We start from the raw sequence: 20,894 nt of genomic DNA on the forward strand, positions 1-20,894 counted from the left end.
CTTGAGAGGGTTCACAAAGGTTTTTGAACCTCCCTGGTGCATGCATATCCTGTACACACTGCTCAATTGAAGGTGAAATCCTTCTGATGATTCACAGATGCCGACAATCACGCAGGGGAGGGGGGGGGACAGGTAAAAGCAGAGAATAGAAATGTATGTGTATAAATCCTGGTGAGGCTCACCTGTTCCCCACCTACACTTAGTAATCACACCTGTTCTTCTCGTCCAGCTGCGCCCATAGCAAACAAAAGCAAGGCGTAGTTATGTCCATTGCATAAATACCCTTGGACAGTCAGAGTCACCATTTGACGCACTTGCAGACCAAACTGAAGACATGAAGACTGTTTTGGTCACTCTACTGGCTGCTTCACTGTTTGTGGGGCCAGGTAAGATGGTTTCCACCTTTGTCAAAACAAATCCATAATCTTCATAGTGGTAGGTACTCGGCTCTGCATTCTGGAATGTTCCTGATTACCATTTGAAACAACTTTTGGGTTTATCTGTTTGCAGTGTTTATTTATTGTGTCATCACACCCACCCAGCCCTTTGCATTTTAACTCCTTAATTTTCCCACTAAACTCCTTAAACATAACCATAGGGGCATATTTACTAGAAACTAGGGGAGTGCTGTGTTATGCCAAAATTGGTAATGTCCCACTCTGTCAGTTTCAAAATGCAGGCATGCGACATATTTACAAAAATGTGGCACACTCCTGCATTTCTCCTAGCGCTGGCGCTAAAGGAGCTCCCTAGCGCCAGCACATGCACCCTTCCACCCTGTTGCAAGGGTGCCTGCGCTTCAGGGGTGATTGTTTATGTGCAGGAAGGTGTCCCTTCCTGCAGGTGATCTGCTGTTTCTGAGACCAAAATACGAGGAGAAATTAAACATTTCTACTCATGCCTCTTGCTGAAGACCAGGTATTCCCTGGTGATATTATTGGCGCTGCCCCATACCTTGTAAATATGGGGCATCATCAAATAGCAATGGGTGTTCTGGCGGAACTCCCACTGCAACACCCATTGCATGCGACTTTCACGCTATAGGGGGGTTATTTAGAAGGCAAAGTTAAGCCACGTTTAGTAGGTTAACGTCGTAAATAAAGGGAAGGACTTAACCTTAACGTCACCAAAAAAGCAAAAAAAGTGACATTCTGGTGATGTTAACTCCTTGTAAATATGCTCTTGGGTGTTTTACCTGAAAACTGGTATAGGCTGATTATCTTTTGCTGGAAATATCCAGTGATGCAACATGAAAAAATGCTTTATAGTTATTCATTGATTCTTTCTGGGAAAGTAGCTGATTTCTGGTGCACCTTATAGAAGACCCATGTTTTGTTCTGCAGGCAATATATAGTCTTATCTCTAAACAGCCACATAGGCTCTAATCAGTCCAGCAGGGACCATTTGTAAATGGTGAACTTGAATTCCAGCGCAGAATCCGAGAAGATAGCACATAGAGTCGACTTTGCCAAATTAGAGTTTAGGTGATTCATACGGACTTTCTCAGTTGCATTAATTTATAGATCTGTTTGAAATCTTCTGTTTGGTGTTCGCTTTTGCTCATCACACATACTATTTAGAAAAAGTGCTTAATGTCTAAGAAGTTTTTACTCTTACATATTCCTGTTTCCTAGTTGTTTTTCGATTTATGTCGGTTTTCCAACTACCTGCGTTTTTTACAAGCTATTCTGTTAGTTTCTTTTTGTAGGATACTACTCCAACCACTTCTTACTGAACCTCAAATGAGTTGTCATCATTAATCGATTCTTTTCTGAATCTCTAATCCACTTTTGCATCATATGTGGTTTCACGCCATTTTATGGACACGATTCATAATGCATTTTCATCCTATGTTCGCCTAGGCGTACTAATTGCATGGTATGTGTTAATTGAAGCTTAGATTTCTCCCTATGTAGATGTGCTTCAAAAATGATTTACTCACACGATAACATTACATTTGAATGGTGTAATATTGATTGGGAGAACATTTCCCCCTGTGCAAATGTGAAAGTGGGCGGTTCAGGACAGGCTTGCCAAGCATAGCTGGTGACCCTACATAAACCTGCGAGTTTGTTCTAATCCTCAAAGGTTTTCTTGGCCACTGTCGCAATGGATACAATCTTAGATTTACACCTGTCAAAAGCAAGAGTACAATTCCATAAATGGTGGAATGGAGAGGGGTGAAGGCGGGGGTGGGGGTGGGGTGGAGGTGGGAGGAACAAAATTGTCGGGGCTCTGAAAAAAAAAGGATTCTCTGCAGTAGAAACATTTCCCTGTAAACAAATTCACCATGTCCAGTGTGCTTTTACTACTCATGTCCACGAAAGCACATCTGGAAGCCTGATGCTTCGCGGCTTCCCAGGAGCCCTGGGATTGTTGGATAACTCCAAAACTTTGAAATGTGCTTCAAATGTGGAGTTAAAGTCAGTGGTGGAGATTTCTCCTCCTTCTCCCATACGTTTTGCCCTTTTCTCCTTTTGTTACATATCCGCGCCCTCAGTCATTGCTAGCTACTGATACGTTAGCGCCTAGTCCAAATTGCGCTCTCAGAAATCTGGCATAAAAAGCGGATTTTGGTGGTTACTGCACCCAAATCTGTATGTCCTGGTATTTTTCAGGCATTTTTCTCCTGGTAAATATCAGGATGGTTGATGTCCTAAAATGTATCCAGGGGATGCAGATTTTAGTGAGTGAGATTCAATCCGCTCACGTCATTACACCGATGTGTGCAGGAAATGTCAATATTCCCATTGGTCTACAGGATATTATTGCCATTATTTGAGAGTACCTACTGAAGTTCTGCATAATGAAGTTTGTTGTTGAAAATGTAAGTTGCCAGAAAGACTGCTGCCTTTTTGGAAGCTTTAATTGGGATACAAGACTGAATCAATGAGTGAGCGCACATTGTTGGGGTGTGGTTTGCTTACAGTTGAACTGCAAATAAAAAACCAAGCCCCATGAAATGATGCAGCTGGGAAATGGAGGATGAAACATGCGAGCTGGAGGGGTGGAGAGAAGCGGATCAGAAACAGAGATGGCTAGCAAATAGATGGTACCTTATGGTCAAGGTGAAGGTGCCTCAAATGCCAAAGCAAAAAATCAGACGTGCTAAAAATATAGATATGAACACACTCTGATAATGAAACCTCCAACAAGCATTTGCAGTGTCAATATGTCTCTCCAGCGACACACTCCAGAGGCAGACATAATGGAATGATTTTACTTGAGCCAAAATAAAAATTATTCTAAGATGGCTGCTGTGTATGAGATTGTAAGTCTAGCTGCCCTCTCAGAATGTTTTTATCTGACTTTTTAAAAAGTACTTGGACTAACATAGTGGCTAAGGCTGGTATTATCTGAGAAATAAAGCTCTCCCTGAGCACACATGTTTTACTGACAACAAAAAGAATTATTAATGAATTGACCTTTGAACAACTTCATTCTTTAGAAAACTAACCTCTACTTCACTTCTGTAAGTATGAAGACCTGTGAGCAAAAAGTGCAGGTAGGAGGTCAAATCACTGTCATGTTATGACGGATGTATGTCGTTACAACGCATACTTTTACAACGCATACCTTTACAACGCATTTTTTTACCGCAACATCCATTACAACGCATTCCATTACAACGCATGCCATTAGAACGAATTCTTTGAAACTACCTTTACAACGCATTCCACTACGACGCATACTACATTTACAAAGCATACCATTACAACGCATACCATTACATAGCATGTATGGTAAGCATTGGATAGTGTAGGGGTAAAATTTACTATTCTAACTCCAGGGGGTGCATCAATAGGGTAAGTGTTGGATAGTGTAGGGGTAAAAATTTCTATTCTAACTCAAGGGGGTGCAACAGTAGGGTAAGTGTTGGATAGTGTAGGTATGGGTTGTAATGGTATGCGTTGTAATGACTGCGTTGTAATGACATGAGTTGTAGTGGTATGCATTGTAGTGACATTCATTCTAATGGTTGCGTTGTAATGGCATGCGTTGTAATGGATGTTGCGTTGTAAAAGTTTCATTGTAAAGGTAGTGCGTTGTAAAAGTTGCATTGTAAGTGTTGTTTCCCTGTTATGACTGATTTTGAAGCTTTTAACTAAGCACATAATCAGTAAACTGAACATCAAATTATCCAGTGTATGTTTCCACCTGGTGGACTAACAAATAACGCCCTTTGAGCTCACAAAGTACCTTCATAGAGACTTCAGAAATTGGTGGACATGACATTCATAAGATTCCCCCCCAAAATATATTTTTTAATTCATTGGAGCAAGCTCCATGTTAGTATCCCTAATGGCCCGATTTAGATCTTGGGGAACGGGTTAGTCCATCACAATGGTGACAGATATCCTGTTGACCATATGAATCCCATTATATCCTATGGAATTTATATTTCGGCGGATGGGATACCCGCCACCGTTGTGACGAGGGAACCCATCCACCAAGATCTCGATCAGGCCCATAGTGTTTGTATATATAGAAGTGATCCCCCACTCTCCTATGTCAAGTGAGTTCTTATGAGAAACAAATGTAATTAAAAAAATACATATAGATGTATATATATTGCTCCCAACATCCCCCGGCACACAACCTGATAAGGAACGCAGCACTCGCGGGGGAGGTTTCCACTTCGATTTTAATGGAAAACCCTCAGCACATCAAGACGCGTTTCAGCATAGGCTTTCGTCAGTTGTTGTACACATATTGATGTATATATATATATATTGTATTTTCTTTTGCAGCTTACTCTTTGCGGTGCTACTCATGCATGGCAGCGATAAACGACAAAGACTGCGAGGACGTTGAGCAGTGTGCACCACACGAAAAAGTCTGCTTCACCTCAGTAGGTAAGAAGGTTAACACTTTAACAACAGCAGTTGGATACCAAGGGCCCCATGGAATTTGATGCTGACCCAGATTTACAATGTGATGTAAACCTGAGGAAGAATGAAATCTGCATGCCTCCCTAGTTGAGGCATAAGGAGGAAAATATGTTTTTTTCTCCTCGTTTTTTCCTCTTTCCATGAGTGCTGCATTCGGCAGCACACATAGAAAGAGGAAACAGCCTTGAAGGATTATTTTTGTGCAGGAAGGTGACCGTTCCTGCACAAAAATAATTCTGCCTGCAACGGAGGCACTGTTGCCCCATAGTGCATGGGTGCCGACGTTGGCACTGGATTGCCAAAACTGTGCCAGTGCAGGTAGAAATGACGGAAATGCACTGTATTGCTTAAATATGGTGCATTCCTGACCTTTCAATTTGGCGTAGGGTAGTGCAGCAAGGTACTGCACTGCCCTACGCCAAAATGCCATAAATAAGGGCCTAAAAGACAAAGTAACAGGGATAAGTAAAGATATTTCTCCTCGGTACCCCTCACTTGGGAAGATGTCATATTTTGACACATTCCCAGGTTTACCACCGAGGGTAAATCTGGGAATGGACCAAAATCCATGGGTGGTGCTTCGGAACACCCACACACACCCATGGAACGCCTCCCTGGGGCAGTGATGTAATGCAGTGATTTTCAGCGATTTGCTCTTCACTGGATTTATCAGGCCACACAAGGTGGCCTTGTTGTGTGGCTTGATAAATCAAACTTAGAAGTGGCGTCGTTCTTGCGCCACGTTGCATGGTGCAAGGGGAACGTAACTCCTACATAAATATGCCCTTGAGGGTGGATGAGGAGAAACAACTTAGAAAAGATGTTGTGAGCTCCTTCGTGATGTGATGGGTGCTGCTATTGACTCTGTCCCATGTGCGGAGACACGAGGAAGGGCTCTTGCTCACAATTAACAGTGCACAGTTGCTAAACTTCAGGCGTCAGGAACTAGAATTCTGCCAGGAGAAATCAGCTCCATTCATTGATTTGTGTTGATACATGGCTGTTTTTAAAGCTCAGAGGGGCATTTTATCAAGAACAGCGTTAAAATTAGAAAATGGGCTTGATAATATGCCCTTGAGAATTCCAATAGAAGCCCTTGTTCACACCAGAACATGGGCTTCTATGGGAATTCACAAGGGCATATTATTGATCCCATTTTCGCCGCTTTAGCAGCAGTTTCCTGTCGCTAAAGCAGCAATAATTTTAACGCCGTTTCTGATAAATTATACAACAAAATGAAGCAGCAAACTCTGGGAAGTTTTCTAGTTTAGGTGGGAAGCAGCCTCAGTATAGAGCACTCTCAACACCAGCAACACTTTGCTCACCTCAAATGTCTGCTTTTCTATCAAAGTTTTTAAGCGTAGGATTAGAACAGTGCCATCCACACCGAGAAAAAAAGGGACAAAGTCTTTTGCCATTTCTACAGCAAAGTCTTTAAGCATAGAATTAGCACAGTGCTATCCATGCTGAGCTGTGAAATGGCCAAAGCCTTTTTACCACTCCAGGCACAGTATTACAGCTCTAGATTGGTAAAATACCATAAAGCCAACCTGAAATGAATAAAAACAACCCCTTACACATGTTTTGCTCTCATTAGAGCTCTTCAGAGAGGTATAGCTTTGTCCAGACACAAGGAAGCACCCAGTATAAGTAAAAACAAAACCCTTTTAGGCATAGAGTGACGTATAAATTATGCAAAAAAAAGCATATATATATATCAAGGGCAGTCCTTGCCCTAAACGCGTCGTGCCTATCTTAACCTGTTATGGATAATAAACCTCTGCTGTAACACTGGAAGAGCCGTGTGGTGGTCCGTGTTTTTCTGTGGTCATAACCATTTCAAGCAGAGATTGACCCATATATATATATATATATATATATATATATATGTGTGTGTGTGTGTGTGTATATGTTTTGTGCAGTTTTATATAGCGCAAACTCGACCGACAAAGGTATTGGAGCGCTTTACATGAGCACTAGTTACTTTACACAAGGGCACATTTATTTTTGGTAGGCACGGGGAGATTAAGTGATTTGCCCAGAATGCTGACGCAAGACTCGAACCTGGTTCCCCATTTCTTAAGTCGCCAGCGCTGGCTCTTATGCCACATACTCTTCCCCAAGGAAGGTTGTTGCTCTGCGTTGCATGGGCAGAACACAGCTAAGATATGGATCTGCTTAGCTCACTCTTTGCTCTGGTGCACTTGTGGCTGCCAAGAGTTAATGGAGTTAATGCAGACACCCTTGCACCATGGATCAAGGGTGCCTGCGTTACAGGAAGGTTTCTGTTAGTGCTACATATCCTGCACAAAAACTGTTCTTCCAGAAAAATTCCTCTTTCTATGAGTCCTGAAGAAATCAGCAAACATGGAAAGAGGAAGTAATGATGACGATCAAGAAGATATTTCTCCCCGTTTTGCCTTTGTTGATTAGGCGCACCATTTTGGCGCAAACCCAGGTTTGCCAGTCTTTGTAATTCGCGGTTTACACCAAAATGCATGAGAGAATGCAGGAGAACTTCCAAACTTTATTTCGGTCATTCGTCCGTAAAATTGCAATGTACAATATAACTCTTGCTTAAAATGATAAAATATGAGTCAAGCAAACAGTACATTGCAAAGACCCCTAATTGTAAAGTACAGTTCAACTCATACATTCAGAGTTATAGATTGATAAAAACTTTAAAACTATTAAAAGAAAAAAAACATATCATAGGCATCACATTTCTAGGTTGAATTTGGGATTCAACTCAATCATAAAAAGTATAAATTGTTAAAAATGTAAAAAAAAACATCATCATTATTGGATCGTATAGGGCTGGAACCAGGAGTATGATGCATATTCGCAGCAACCCAAGGCAATAACAACAATAGCCTCCAAAGAGCCAAAATCTTCAATGAGGTCCATTATGATGTCAACCAGCAAATGATATGCAGCCAACGCAGATCTTGGGGTGTCCATGATAAGATGCAAAACTGCAGAGATATCTAGGGCCCGATTCACAAATGTAATCTGAGACAAAAACCTAACTTTACGACTTATGGTATTCACAAAAGGGATTTAGTAGTACTAAAGTTAGGATTCCTAACTTTACTAATACTAAACTGAGACAAAACCCTAACTTTTCGTCTTTCGGTATTCACAAAAGGCATTTAGTAGTAGTAAAGTTAGGATTCCTAACTTCACTACTTTTAAACTGAGACAAAATCCTAACTTTATGACTTTCAGTATTCACAAAAGGCAATTAGTAGTAGTAAAGTTAGGATTCCTAACTTTACTACTACTACTAAATGCCTTTTGTGAATACCGAAATTCGTAAAGTTAGACTAATGTTTTGAATCGGGCCTCTAGTTATTACAAAGCAGATAAGGTAAGCTACTTCTCTTCCCCCTCAACCTCGATCTGCTTGTAACAGCTTCCTCCTGATGCCCCACATAAGGCTAAACAAAATTGCCACTGGGCAGGCCACCACAGGCCTAGCGTCTGATCTGAGTATACTTAACACTTCAGCATGACTATGTTTTCTCATCTACCTGCATATTGGTGCGAGCCACTTAGCTCTTTGCCATAAATAGGCTGGACAGGTAAACAGGACGTGTGCTGGCGATTCTACGCTAGCGATTCAAAGAGAGCAGAACCAAGATGGCACTGAGCTGTTACTCCAGGTGCTGGTGCTGGAATTAAGGGGAAGCGTGCTAAACCTTAACTGCATGTATAGTTTCCTATCCCTAGGCATCTGGATTATTTCTAAATATGGTTCTAGGAAGGCAATGGCTTTATGGTCTCTGAACTCCTTAGTTAAGATTGGTGGTTACTGCCTGGGCTACCCATCTCCAGTACTGCATTTTGATATGGGCATTGATAGGAAGTGAAACTGGGTCCCTTTTTTCTCCCAGTGGTCCTTCAAACCCTAAATAGGATAATAGATACTTTACATTCTTTAACGACCCAATCTTGTTCTGCTTATCCAGAGAAAATACTTCATCAAGGGCCTTGGCATAGGAGCCTAGCTTAGGGGTGGACCTGAAGAAACTCAACCCCAACTCTTTACCTTCGCCCAGCCGCAATCTCCTCCTTCCCCCCATCGGTGCCTCAGACGTTCAAGTTCTAACCGATCACTACCTCAACTCCATGACCTCAATAATCGATGAGGCCGCCCCCCTGCAGTTGAAGAGAGTTTCCACTAAGAACTCTAACCCTTGGTATGATGGTAGACTCAACGAAGAGAGACGTGCCATGCGTCTGGCAGAACGCACCTGGAGATCAGCCCCCTCGGCATTGCATCTTAAGACCCTTAAGAAAAAGAGAAATGCCTACTTCAGGAACATCAAACGCTCAAAAACCGATTTCTTTAGCCTCCAGCTCGCCCAAGCTAAAAACCGGCCAAGAAAACTGTTTGTGTTAACCAAAACACAATCCAAGGAACAACCCCAACAATCACATAACACTATGGGCGATATACCATCCAGTGAAGACTTCTCTGCTTTCTTTAACCTTAAGACTGATAACATCAGGAGCGATCTCCTCAATGACGTAAGACTTTACTCTAGCCCCCACATCACAATACCCACTGAACCAAAAAACAATGCCACATGGTCGTCCTTTGACACCTACTCAGAAGAAACAATCAGCAAACTGCTCAGCACATTGAAACCTTCTAATCACCTCACAGACCCCCTTCCTGCTAACGCTGTAAAGAACCTCTCCCCACTGCTCCTCCCACTTTGGACCAAAATTATTAACAGTTCACTTCAACAAGGACTCATACCCGACTCCCTCAAAGTGGGACAAGTCACGCCTATACTCAAGAAACCAACAGCCGACCCTACTGACCTAAACAATTACCGTCCTATTACCAATATCCCCACCTTGGCCAAACTGCTGGAAAAATGCGTACAACTCCAATTAACAGAACACATTGTTCAGTTTGACCTCCTCAACCCTCATCAATCAGGCTTCCGTGCAGGACACAGTACGGAAACAGCCATGACACACATAATTGACGACGCCCTCCAAATTCTTGACCAAAACGATAGCTGCCTCCTCATCCTACTTGATCTCTTGATCTCTCCTCAGCATTTGACACTGTCAAACACTAGAACTTACTCGAGCTGTTAAAAATCAGAATGGGTCTATCAGGGACTGTACTCAGATGGTTTACTTCCTTTCTACATAACCGGTCCCAGAAATTCAAGAGTAATAATTTGATGTCCCCACCGGTGCCTGTAACATTAGGCATCCCACAAGGATCTTGTGTGGCTCACTGGTTAGAGGCGGCAGACCCGAGAGCAGAGGACGGCCCGGGACCAGGGTTTGATTCCCGGCGCGGCAGGTTTCTGGACCAGGGTCAGCGGACTCGATAATTCTCTCGCCTCGGTGCCCACTCTGATCAGCGATCACACTCGGCAACTCTGGGCATTAGCTTGCCTCATCTTCACTAACGGCCCCACCAGACCGCCGGGGATGCCTGGTCTCACTGTGGAGATACCCATTAAGGGACCATCTCTCAGGGAAGCCAGGAAGGGTTTTGCAGCGGTCGAAGCGCCTTGGGACCCTACGGGTAAGTAGTGCGCTATATAAATGCCTATACATTTACATTTACATACATCTTCCCTATCCCCTACACCTAACCTAGTCATGGAGCCACTCACCACGCTGTTACAGGCATCTAATGTACAATTTCACATGTACGCTGATGACACCCAACTCTATCTCAAATTACAATCCCCCGAAGACATCGAACTTCTGAACTCAACGCTCAGAAACACCCAATCATGGCTGGCCGAAAATCACCTCAAACTCAATGCATTGAAAACCGAGTTCCTTCTGATTTCACCCCCGCGAAGACCTCCATCACTCAAACATGGCTTAAGCACCTTACTGCACTCAATGTCCAACCTACCATTGTGGACTCTGTGAAATCCTTAGGCATAACCCTTGATACCAATCTGGATATGCAACTTCATATCAGCAAAGCAACTAGGGGAGCTAATCTCCAAATCAATACTTTGAGGAAACTTTAACCCTTCCTTCCAGCTAAGGACTTCCAAACTGCAGTACAAGCCCTAGTCATTCCTGGGATAGACTACGGAAGCGTCGCCCTCTGCGGACTCCCCCTATCAACAACCGCACCCCTAAGAGCCTCCCTGAATGCTGCAGTGAGACTCATCACTGATCAAAAAAACGCTCGCACATTTCCCATGACTTTAAATCCCTGAACTGGCTACCTTTTGAAGCCAGAATCCATCTGAAAATCGCCTGCATGACGCACATGGCTGTACACCACAATTTGCCTAGCTACCTCACTCAGAAGCTCTCTATCTCAGGAGGCTCAAGAGCCACTAGAAGCACAAAAAATCTTCTCCTGAAACCTCATAGATTTCGGAAGGAAAAAACTTATAAATGCTCCTTCTCAGGAATGGCACCCAGGATCTGGAACGCACTCCCTCCAGAAACCAGACTTATCTCCTCCTCTGCATTTTTCAAGAAGGAAGTAAAAGCTATCCTCATGGCTAAATTCACCTGAACTTTGACTTTGGATTTACTTGAGACTGTGCACCTACTTGTACCATTCATCTTGTCTAACCGACTTTGCTCTATGATGTTCCTACCCTAATCTGCTACCCTCTTCTTTTCTACAACTCTTTGGTACCTACCCTCTTATTTTCTACAACTCTTTGATGCACCCACTCTATTTTGCTACCCACTTATTTTCTACAGTTACTCTGTGCTCAAAAGACTGTTTATCACTCTCATGTTTTCCCTCCCCTTGTTTTGTTGTAAAGCACTCTGATATCTGTAAAGATCTTGTTCGCGCTATATAAAACTTTCAAATAAATAAATACATAAATAATCCTCCTCCAGAATAGAAGTGGGCAGAGCTTAGCCTTGTCAGCGATTGATTTACTGCCCAAGGATTGCCAAAACTGTGCCAGTGCAGGTAGAAATGACGGAAATGCACTGTATTGCTTAAATATGGTGCATTCCTGACCTTTCAATTTGGCGTAGGGTAGTGCAGCAAGGTACTGCACTGCCCTACGCCAAAATGCCATAAATAAGGGCCTAAAAGACAAAGTAACAGGGATAAGTAAAGATATTTCTCCTCGGTACCCCTCACTTGGGAAGATGTCATATTTTGACACATTCCCAGGTTTACCACCGAGGGTAAATCTGGGAATGGACCAAAATCCATGGGTGGTGCTTCGGAACACCCACACACACCCATGGAACGCCTCCCTGGGGCAGTGATGTAATGCAGTGATTTTCAGCGATTTGCTCTTCACTGGATTTATCAGGCCACACAAGGTGGCCTTGTTGTGTGGCTTGATAAATCAAACTTAGAAGTGGCGTCGCTCTTGCGCCACGTTGCATGGTGCAAGGGGAACGTAACTCCTACATAAATATGCCCTTGAGGGTGGAGGAGGAGAAACAACTTAGAAAAGATGTCGCGAGCTCCCTCGTGATGTGATGGGTGCTGCTATTGACTCTGTCCCATGTGCGGAGACACGAGGAAGGGCTCTTGCTCACAATTAACAGTGCACAGTTGCTAAACTTCAGGCGTCAGGAACTAGAATTCTGCCAGGAGAAATCAGCTCCATTCATTGATTTGTGTTGATTCATGGCTGTTTTTAAAGCTCAGAGGGGCATATTATCAAGAACAGCGTTAAAATTAGAAAATGGGCTTTATAATATGCCCTTGAGAATTCCAATAGAAGCCCTTGTTCACACCAGAACATGGGCTTCTATGGGAATTCACAAGGGCATATTATTAAGCCCATTTTCGCCGCTTTAGCAGCAGTTTCCTGTCGCTAAAGCGGCAATAATTTTAACGCCGTTTCGGATAAATTATACAAAAAAATGAAGCAGCAAACTCTGGGTAGTTTTCTAGTTTAGGTGGGAAGCAGCCCCATTATAAAGCACTCTCAACACCAGCAACACTTTGCTCACCTAAAATGTCTGCTTTTCTATCAAAGTTTGTAAGCGTAGGATTAGAACAGTGCCATCCACACCGAGAAAAAAAGGGACAAAGGCCTAGATGTATCAAGCCTTTTGCGATTCCTTAAGGCCGAAATTCTGCGAATTTCGGCCTTAAGGAATCGCAAACGGACATTTTGCATTTTTTGAGATGTATGTAAAATTAGCAAAATAAGGAATCGCAAAAAATTGCGATTCCTTATTTTGCTTAAGCATTTAAGGAATCGCAAATTTGCGATTCCTTAAATGCCATGTATGAAGCTTTTTTTTTCTTGCGAATTCAGGTTAAGGAATCGCAAATTAACACGAACTTGAGGTTCGTGTTAATTTGCGAATTCCTTTACAAAAGCAAAATGTGCCAATTTTGAGTGTGGCATGTGACACACATACATGCCCACAGGGCATGTATGTGCGCCATATGCACACACATGTAAGTTTGAGGGGTGCAGCAGGGTGTCCATGAGACACCCCTGCACCCTTGCAATAATTCTCAAATTGCGATTAGCAAATAGCGAAATCGCAATTTGAGAATTTTTTCAAAATCAATCCGATGGGCCTCCTGGCCCATAGGAATGAATAGAAAATTATTCCTAATTTGCGAATTCGCAACGTGCGAATTCGCAAATTAGGAATCATAAGGAATCGCAAAAAAAAAGCGATTTTCTACATACATCCCATTTTGCTAATTCTTAATAGCGATTCGGTAAAAATCGCTATTAAGAATTCGCAAATGAGAACGATGATACATCTAGGCCAAAGTCTTTTGCCATTTCTACAGCAAAGTCCTTAAGCATAGAATTAGCACAGTGCTATCCATGCTGAGCTGTGAAATGGCCAAAGCCTTTTTACCACTCCAGGCACAGTATTACAGCTCTAGATTGGTAAAATACCGTAAAGCCAACCTGAAATGAACAAAAACAACCCCTTACACATGTTTCGCTCTCATTAGAGCTCTTCAGAGAGGTATAGCTTTGTCCAGACACAAGGAAGCACCCAGTATAAGTAAAAACAAAACCCTTTTAGGCATAGAGTGACGTATAAATTATGCAAAAAAAAACATGTATATATATATCAAGGGCAGTCCTTGCCCGAAACGCGTCGTGCCTATCTTAACCTGTTATGGATAATAAACCTCTGCTGTAACACTCGAAGAGCCGTGTGGTGGTCCGTGTTTTTCTGTGGTCATAACCATTTCAAGCAGAGATTGACCCATGTATATATATATATATATATATTTCCAAACATCCCTCCAAGAAGAACGCGGAGATCCAAGGGGAATTCAGGTCAGACAACACGTTTTATTTCTTTCCCCAACAATGGCGGCGAATGCATTTCAGCTATTGTAAGCCTTCCTCAGCGCCCAGCATTGCAGCAAATGTAACGTCCCACCAATGTTCCTCCCTATGCCTTATTCGTTCAGCACCTGACGCTCCTCCCCCTAATGCACTCGACACATCGCGTTGTAGTCCGTTTTGAATGTTGGACCCAAACTCCCAGCAGGCACTGTTCCGGCTCGACTGGGTCGATGGTGTGGGGAAATGAGGTCGACTGTAAGTCCTGCTGATTGTAGGTAGGTGGTGGATGGTACAAGCCTTGGCGAGAGAGAAATTGGACGGCCGCTGTCCTGCGTCCCCTCATAACCACCGCACCAGTGTACCAAGGGCAGAGTGCCGGGTCGGGGCAGTCAATGCGGGCTGTGAATCCCTTCGAGGTGGAATACCTCTTTGCTCCACGACACTCATCCAGGTCCTCTGGCAGCTGACGGAGACTATCGATACCTCGATACTTTGTAGCTGCAAGCAGCTAGGTGCCAGCTTCAGCTCCGTAAGCTTATATATATATATATATATATATATATATATATATATATATATATATATATATATATATTACCTACTGGCTATCGCCAGTAGGTATATATAGTTAGGATTAATTCCCTATGGGATTTCTGAAAATTCTATGTCTAATAACTTTGGCGTTTGTGGACGGAATCGGCTGAAATTTTCAGGAAAATGGCACATTTTGTTTCTGAGCAGCCCCTGAAAATTTGGTGGGGTTTCGTCAAGGGGGGGCTGAGAAGAAAGGGGGGTCCCAAAACGCGTTTTTTACATTGAGTTTTCCATAGGGCGGTTGGCCTCACTTTTAGCTCGAACGGCTGAATGGATTTGCACGAAACTTGGCAAAATTGTAGGGACTGGTAGCCCGATGTGCCTTTGCTAGGTCTCAATATATGTGCTTCAGTGGAGTTTGAGAAATTAACGTTTAATTCAAGATATATATCTGTAACAGCGCTCCGGGCAGCGATCCGGTCCGCTTACTTTTCGCGTTTCGGAACTTTGCGCGCAGAAAGCTGATTGGCTCTCCGGTGTCTGTCAACATTCTAAACAGTCCGGAGCGGCCGCCATCTTGTCTCTCGGTAGGATCGAGAGAGAAGAAGAGGTGAAAAACGAAAGGGGAATTTAATGAAAGGGGGCAAGGTATCCCCCTCTTGACCCCCTAGGAATGTTGTTGGGGTTTTAAAGGGTCCCGTGGGGAAAAGGAAAAAAAAATGATTTTTCACGGTAGAAGCGCTTCACGGGCCGCGAACTGGGCCGCAAACTGGTAGCGAAACGGGAATTCGCCATTTTGTGCTTCGTTAATTAAATTACTAGGTATAAGGGGGTGCGGGAGACGTATCCTAATCCCCTATGTTTCCTGAGGGTGGCTGAGGAGGCTGATATATGTTGATACATCTCTTCCAGCGGCTGTGCGTGAGCTTTTTTTTATTTTGCTGCGTGACAGTCCGGAGCGGCCGCCATCTTGTCTCTCGGTAGGATCGAGAGAGAAGAAGAGGTGAAAAACTAAGGGGGAATTTAATGAAAGGGGGCAAGGTATCCCCCTCTTGACCCCCTAGGAATGTTGTTGGGGTTATTAAAGGGTCCCGTGGGGAAAAGAAAAAAAAAATGATTTTTCACGGTAGAAGCGCTTCACGGGCCGCGAACTGGGCCGCAAACTGGTAGCGAAACGGGAATTCGCCATTTTGTGCTTCGTTAATTAAATTACTAGGTATAAGGGGGTGCGGGAGACGTATCCTAATCCCCTATGTTTCCTGAGGGTGGCTGAGGAGGCTCATATATGTTGATACATCTCTTCCAGCGGCTGCGCCATCTTGCCTTTTTTCCAATGCCACAATTTTGTCGTGCACGGCAGCCATTTTAGATGCCAGGCTGGTCCCAGGCTATCACCTACCCCTGCGGATGTAGTTTATGGCCCCAGCTGTAGAGAATTCAGACATGCCAACCCTCCTGATTCAGGCGTGTGACTACTGATTTCAGTGCTAGTCTCCCGCCTCCCGATTTCTGCAAGCAAAAACCCGGGGGCATATTACGAACAACTAGCGATAATTTTTGTCTCTAACTTGTTTAGAGACAAAAATTATCGGCGATTTTTATCGCAGATAAACCTTGCTATTATCGCAGAAAAGTCAGCGATATTCATGTATTATCGAGCAAATGCTCTTAGCCATGTTATCCACCTCCCATTGGATAACATGGCTAAGAACTGCTCAGGGCAGGTGTTAGATTTTGGAGATATTCGCGCTTAGCGCGAATATCTCCAAAAGTTGGTAATAGAAGATAGCGATGTTAGGGACTGTTTCCAGTCGCTAACATCTTGGTACGCCACTTTGCATGTCATTAGTGATAAGTATCACTGACATGCAAAGCGGGGCCCAAGATGGTCGCTATCTCCTTTTAGCTGTCACTAACTGGTGTTAGCGACAGCTTGGTAATAGGGAGATAATTTTATCTCCGCTTTCATGGCTTTTAAAGCCAAAAAAGCGGAGATAAACCCCCTTGATAATATGCCCCACGATTCCTTGGGGGTTTCAGCTGACAGGGCTTGGTATTGTGTTACATGGTAATTTTTCCAGGAAACGTCAGAGGGTCGATGCAGGGGTTCTAGAAGAGGTGATAAACCATTTAAGCCTCATGAACAAGCGCATGGTCTTTTAAAGATTTGTGAAGTACTCGGGGCGGCGGTGTGTGTGTGCCCTCTTTTAGGAGCGGGCGGGGGGGCACTGCCAGCAACTTGCCAGGTCAGGTAGTGTTCAACACGTGCATCACCCTTTCTCTGCCTGCTATTGCGCTCCATGCTTCGGAAAGGTAAGAAAAAGAACCTGCATTTGAGTTTGAAATGTCCGATCCTGCAGCAGCACACTTCCAAAGCCCACACATGACAATAACCCGATTCAAGGCCCCATTCACCCGTTTTTAAAAAAAATAGATAACACTCCAACAAAGTAAGATTATAAAACTTTATTAACTATTAACTATAACGAACGGAACAAAAACTAAAAACATTTAAACATTTTTCAACACAAAAAGCAACAATGGTTAGAAGCTGTCTTTTGTGCGAATAGTCCCAAGGCAGCACAACGTGCAGAGTTCTGGACGGCACCCAGGTGATGTCGCCTGGGTGCCGCACTGGTTTTGGGATCCTACAATGCAGCACAGAAAAACAGCGTGGGGCGTCCCGGGTGGTGCGGGGGGAGGCCTCGTCAGTAGCGGTCTGTTGTGCGAATAGTCCCAAGGCAGCAGAACGCGTTGAGATGTTGATGGGACTGTGTCCAGTGTCACATGGCTGACACAACATGTACGACAGGCACCCAGGTGATGTCCAGTAAACTGCCACACTGGTTTTGGTATCCTACAATGCTGCTCCGAAAATTGGCGTGCGGCGGCTGGGGGAGGCGGCGTGAACGGGCCTCCCCAGGTGGCGGCCATCTAGCTGAGTTGCGCCCGCTCTTGCGGCTACAGCGTCTCGCTCACCATGTTGTTGAGTTGCTCCCACTCTTGCAGTGCAGCGATAGGCGGCTGCCACATGGCTCTTAAAATGGCGGACGGCTCCTCGGTTTTGGGCCTGGTCCACTGAAATGGCCCTGGGACACCTTGGAACTCGGACGCTTGCCTGCTAGGGCTTGGGCTCCATTCTCGAAAAGCGTCCCCTCAGCCGTGAAGATTCTACAAAAGTCTTGGGGGCCCCCGACTCCCGCAGGCTTCCGGTGGGGAGCGGCTGCCATGATTGCTCGCGGAATGACCACGACGGAGCCACGAGATTGTGGTGCTCTCATGCTGACGCCAGCTTCAGTCTGAATGATCCAGAAACAAGGTGGGGCTTTCATCGTTTGGGAAAAAAAAATGTTCTAAACCAATGAAAAGTGTTATTTTTAGGTCATATGACCAAGCCTTCCCTCTTTAGGAAACCAAAAGTAAAATGAACCAATGAAAAGTTTTATAAACAAGTCACATGACCTGTTATGCGGCATAGGGCTACAAAAAGCGTAGAAAATCCGTTGGCACGTGAGGCGGCGTCAGTAGCGGACCGATGTGCGAATAGGCCGAAGGCAGCACAACGCGCCGAGATTCGGATGGCACCGAGGTGGTGTCCAGCAAATTGCCGCACTGGTGTGGCCATCCTACAATGCTGTGCCGAAAGACGGCGTGTCCAGCTGAGTTGCGGTCACTGTTGCGGTACAGTGACTCGAACGCGCCGAGATTCGGATGGCACCGAGGTGGTGTCCAGCAAATTGCCGCACTGGTGTGGCCATCCTACAATGCTGCGCCGAAAGACGGCGTGTCCAGCTGAGTTGCGGTCACTGTTGCGGTACAGTGACTCGAACGCGCCGAGATCCGGATGGCACCGAGGTGGTGTCCAGCAAATTGCCGCACTGGTGTGGCCATCCTACAATGCTGCGCCGAAAGATGGCGTGTCCAGCTGAGTTGCGGTCACTCTTGCGGTACAGTGAGTCGAACGCGCCGAGATCTGGATGGCCCCGATGTTGTGTCCAGCAAGTTGCTGCACTGGTGTGGCCATCCTACAATGCTGCGCCGAAAGTCGGCGTGGGGTGCCCCGTTGGCTTATGAGGTGATGTCAGTAGTGGACTGATGTGTGAATAGGTCGGAACCAGCACAAGGCGCCAAGATCCGAATGGCAAGTCCTGGATGTTGAGTGCCTCAGTTGAGAGTTCTGAGCAGTGCTTGTAAGACTGTCTGAAGCTTATTTGCACCTGCTGCAGCTTCACTATTGCCCTGGTGTGGCCAAAGGTGGCACATGACATAGGCGGCCGGCTCCCGAGGTCCGGCGGAACTTTTTTCCTTTTCCTTTCTGCTTCTTTTCCTACAATCCGTTTCATCTGAAGACACGACCAGGTCCCTGAATGTGTGCAGCGGGACGCTATTGATTGAATGAAAATGGCGGCTTGACACAAAGCTGACTCAAGCGTTACTGTTGATGCTATACAGACAAAAATTGGTTTTCAGTTTGTACATTCTTCAGGTTTTTTTTTTCCATCCAAGTCTGATTGAGAGTTTGTAGAAAAATGGCTTCAGATTTTCCACATACTACTCTTCAACATTCTTCCTAAATGTAACAATGTGAAACTCACTAGGAGAATGGCTGTTTCTGTTTCCTTTCAAAATGCTGCCAACAATATTTTCTGAATGGAAGACACCATCTTGTAGCATAAAGGGACGAAAGGGGTTCTGGTCTGGCCGATGGTTGGTGGAGACATTTTGACTATATCTTGGACCTGCCCGGCCTCGCCCAAAATGGCGCCGGTATAATTGGGACTCGTAACTCCTTGCCCGCAAATGTATATCTAGAAAATGTTATTGTAAGTGGCCGTGTCGTATTTTAATTACAAAATGTACGTCCACCGATTCCGCAACTGTTAGACACCTTTGTTCTTGCAACCTAATGGCCCGCTTGTTACGTTCTTCTACAGTGTAAATGTCTCCTCATCATATACGATTTCAGTTTGCTCCGTGGCCGGCCCACGTGGTTATAGGCCCGTATTTGTATACTGACATTTTCACAATAAAGGTTTTTAAAACAAAACACGGTAGTAGTATTTACATTGGTAAAGTTTTTACTTTTAGTCACTGTTTTCGAATCAGTAAAGGTAAGTGAAATAAAGCAGTCCAATTACATGACGGATAAAAGGTATAATATGTAGGAACGCAGTAAAGATAAATGCTTAATAGCAGTTGTGTTTTTCATGTCTGCAATATAAAGTGATCGATAAGAATCTGATAATCAGGCGTATCGGCGACTAAGATAGCAGGCCGAATCTCTTTTACTCAACGGCTCCGTCATGGAAGGAAGAAACGCCCTTTTTCTCGAAAAAGGAATATATTTTACTTACAAGACAGTTGTAAATTTTCCGGGAAAGTACATTAGCCTGGAATATTATAACATATGTTTGAAAAAAAAATATTGTTCGAAAACAATAAAAAGCGTAATTTTTAGGTCATATGACCAAGCTTTTCATCATTAAATTAACAAAAGTAAAATGAATCAATGAAAAGTTTTATTAACAAGTCACATGTCCTGTTATGCTTACGTTACGCGCTGCGCGCCGCGCCTCGGATCACTTCCGGGTGCGGTAACGCGGCGTGTCATATAACGCATTACGCGACAACGTAGGTCAAGAATATAGTCAAAATGTCTCCACCAACCAGCGTTCGGAACACAACTCCTTTCAGCAGCCCAAAAAGTTCTGTTAAATGACAACAGAGGGGACAGGCAACAAGAACCATCAGTCAAAGAGGGGAGGGCAAGTTCTTCTCTTCCGGGTCATGTTGGGGCGCTACCGGAACTGATCGAATTGGTAGTCTACAGTGTTTCTGGATGTTTCAGACTAAAGCTGGCGTCAGCATGAGACCACTACCATCTCGTAGCTCCGTCGTGGCCATTCCACGAGCAATCATGGCAGCCGCTCCCCACCAGAAGCCTGCGGGAGTCGGAGGCCCCCAAGACTTTTGTAGAATCTTCACGGCTGAGGGGACGCTTTTCGAGAATGGGACCCAAGCCCTATCAGGGAAGCGTCCGAGTTCAAAGGTGTCCCAGGGCCATTTTAGTGGACCAGGCCCAAAACCGAAGAGCCGGCCGCCATTTTGAGAGTCCTGTGGCAGCCGCCTATCGCTGCACCGCAAGAGTGGGCGCAATTCAGCTGGATGGTGGGCAAGACGCTGTAGCCGCAAGAGTGGG

The 20,894-nt window shown here is 44.5% G+C and overlaps 1 protein-coding gene across 1 annotated transcript in view; it reads left to right on the forward strand.

The window, feature by feature from the left end:
* The first annotated feature begins 231 nt into the window (after positions 1-231).
* The window catches only part of LOC147724769 (secreted Ly-6/uPAR-related protein 1-like), a 37,877-nt gene continuing 17,214 nt past the window's right edge, over positions 232-20,894 (forward strand). The window contains exons 1-2 of the mRNA XM_086967061.1: positions 232-386; positions 4,752-4,856. Coding sequence (XP_086823187.1) covers positions 335-386; positions 4,752-4,856 — 157 coding nt within the window. The 5' untranslated portion in view covers positions 232-334. The remainder of the gene's footprint in view (positions 387-4,751; positions 4,857-20,894) is intronic.

This window comes from Lissotriton vulgaris, chromosome 4_1 (genome assembly GCF_964263255.1).
Source record: "Lissotriton vulgaris chromosome 4_1, aLisVul1.2, whole genome shotgun sequence".
Classification (NCBI taxonomy): Eukaryota; Metazoa; Chordata; class Amphibia; order Caudata; family Salamandridae; genus Lissotriton; species Lissotriton vulgaris.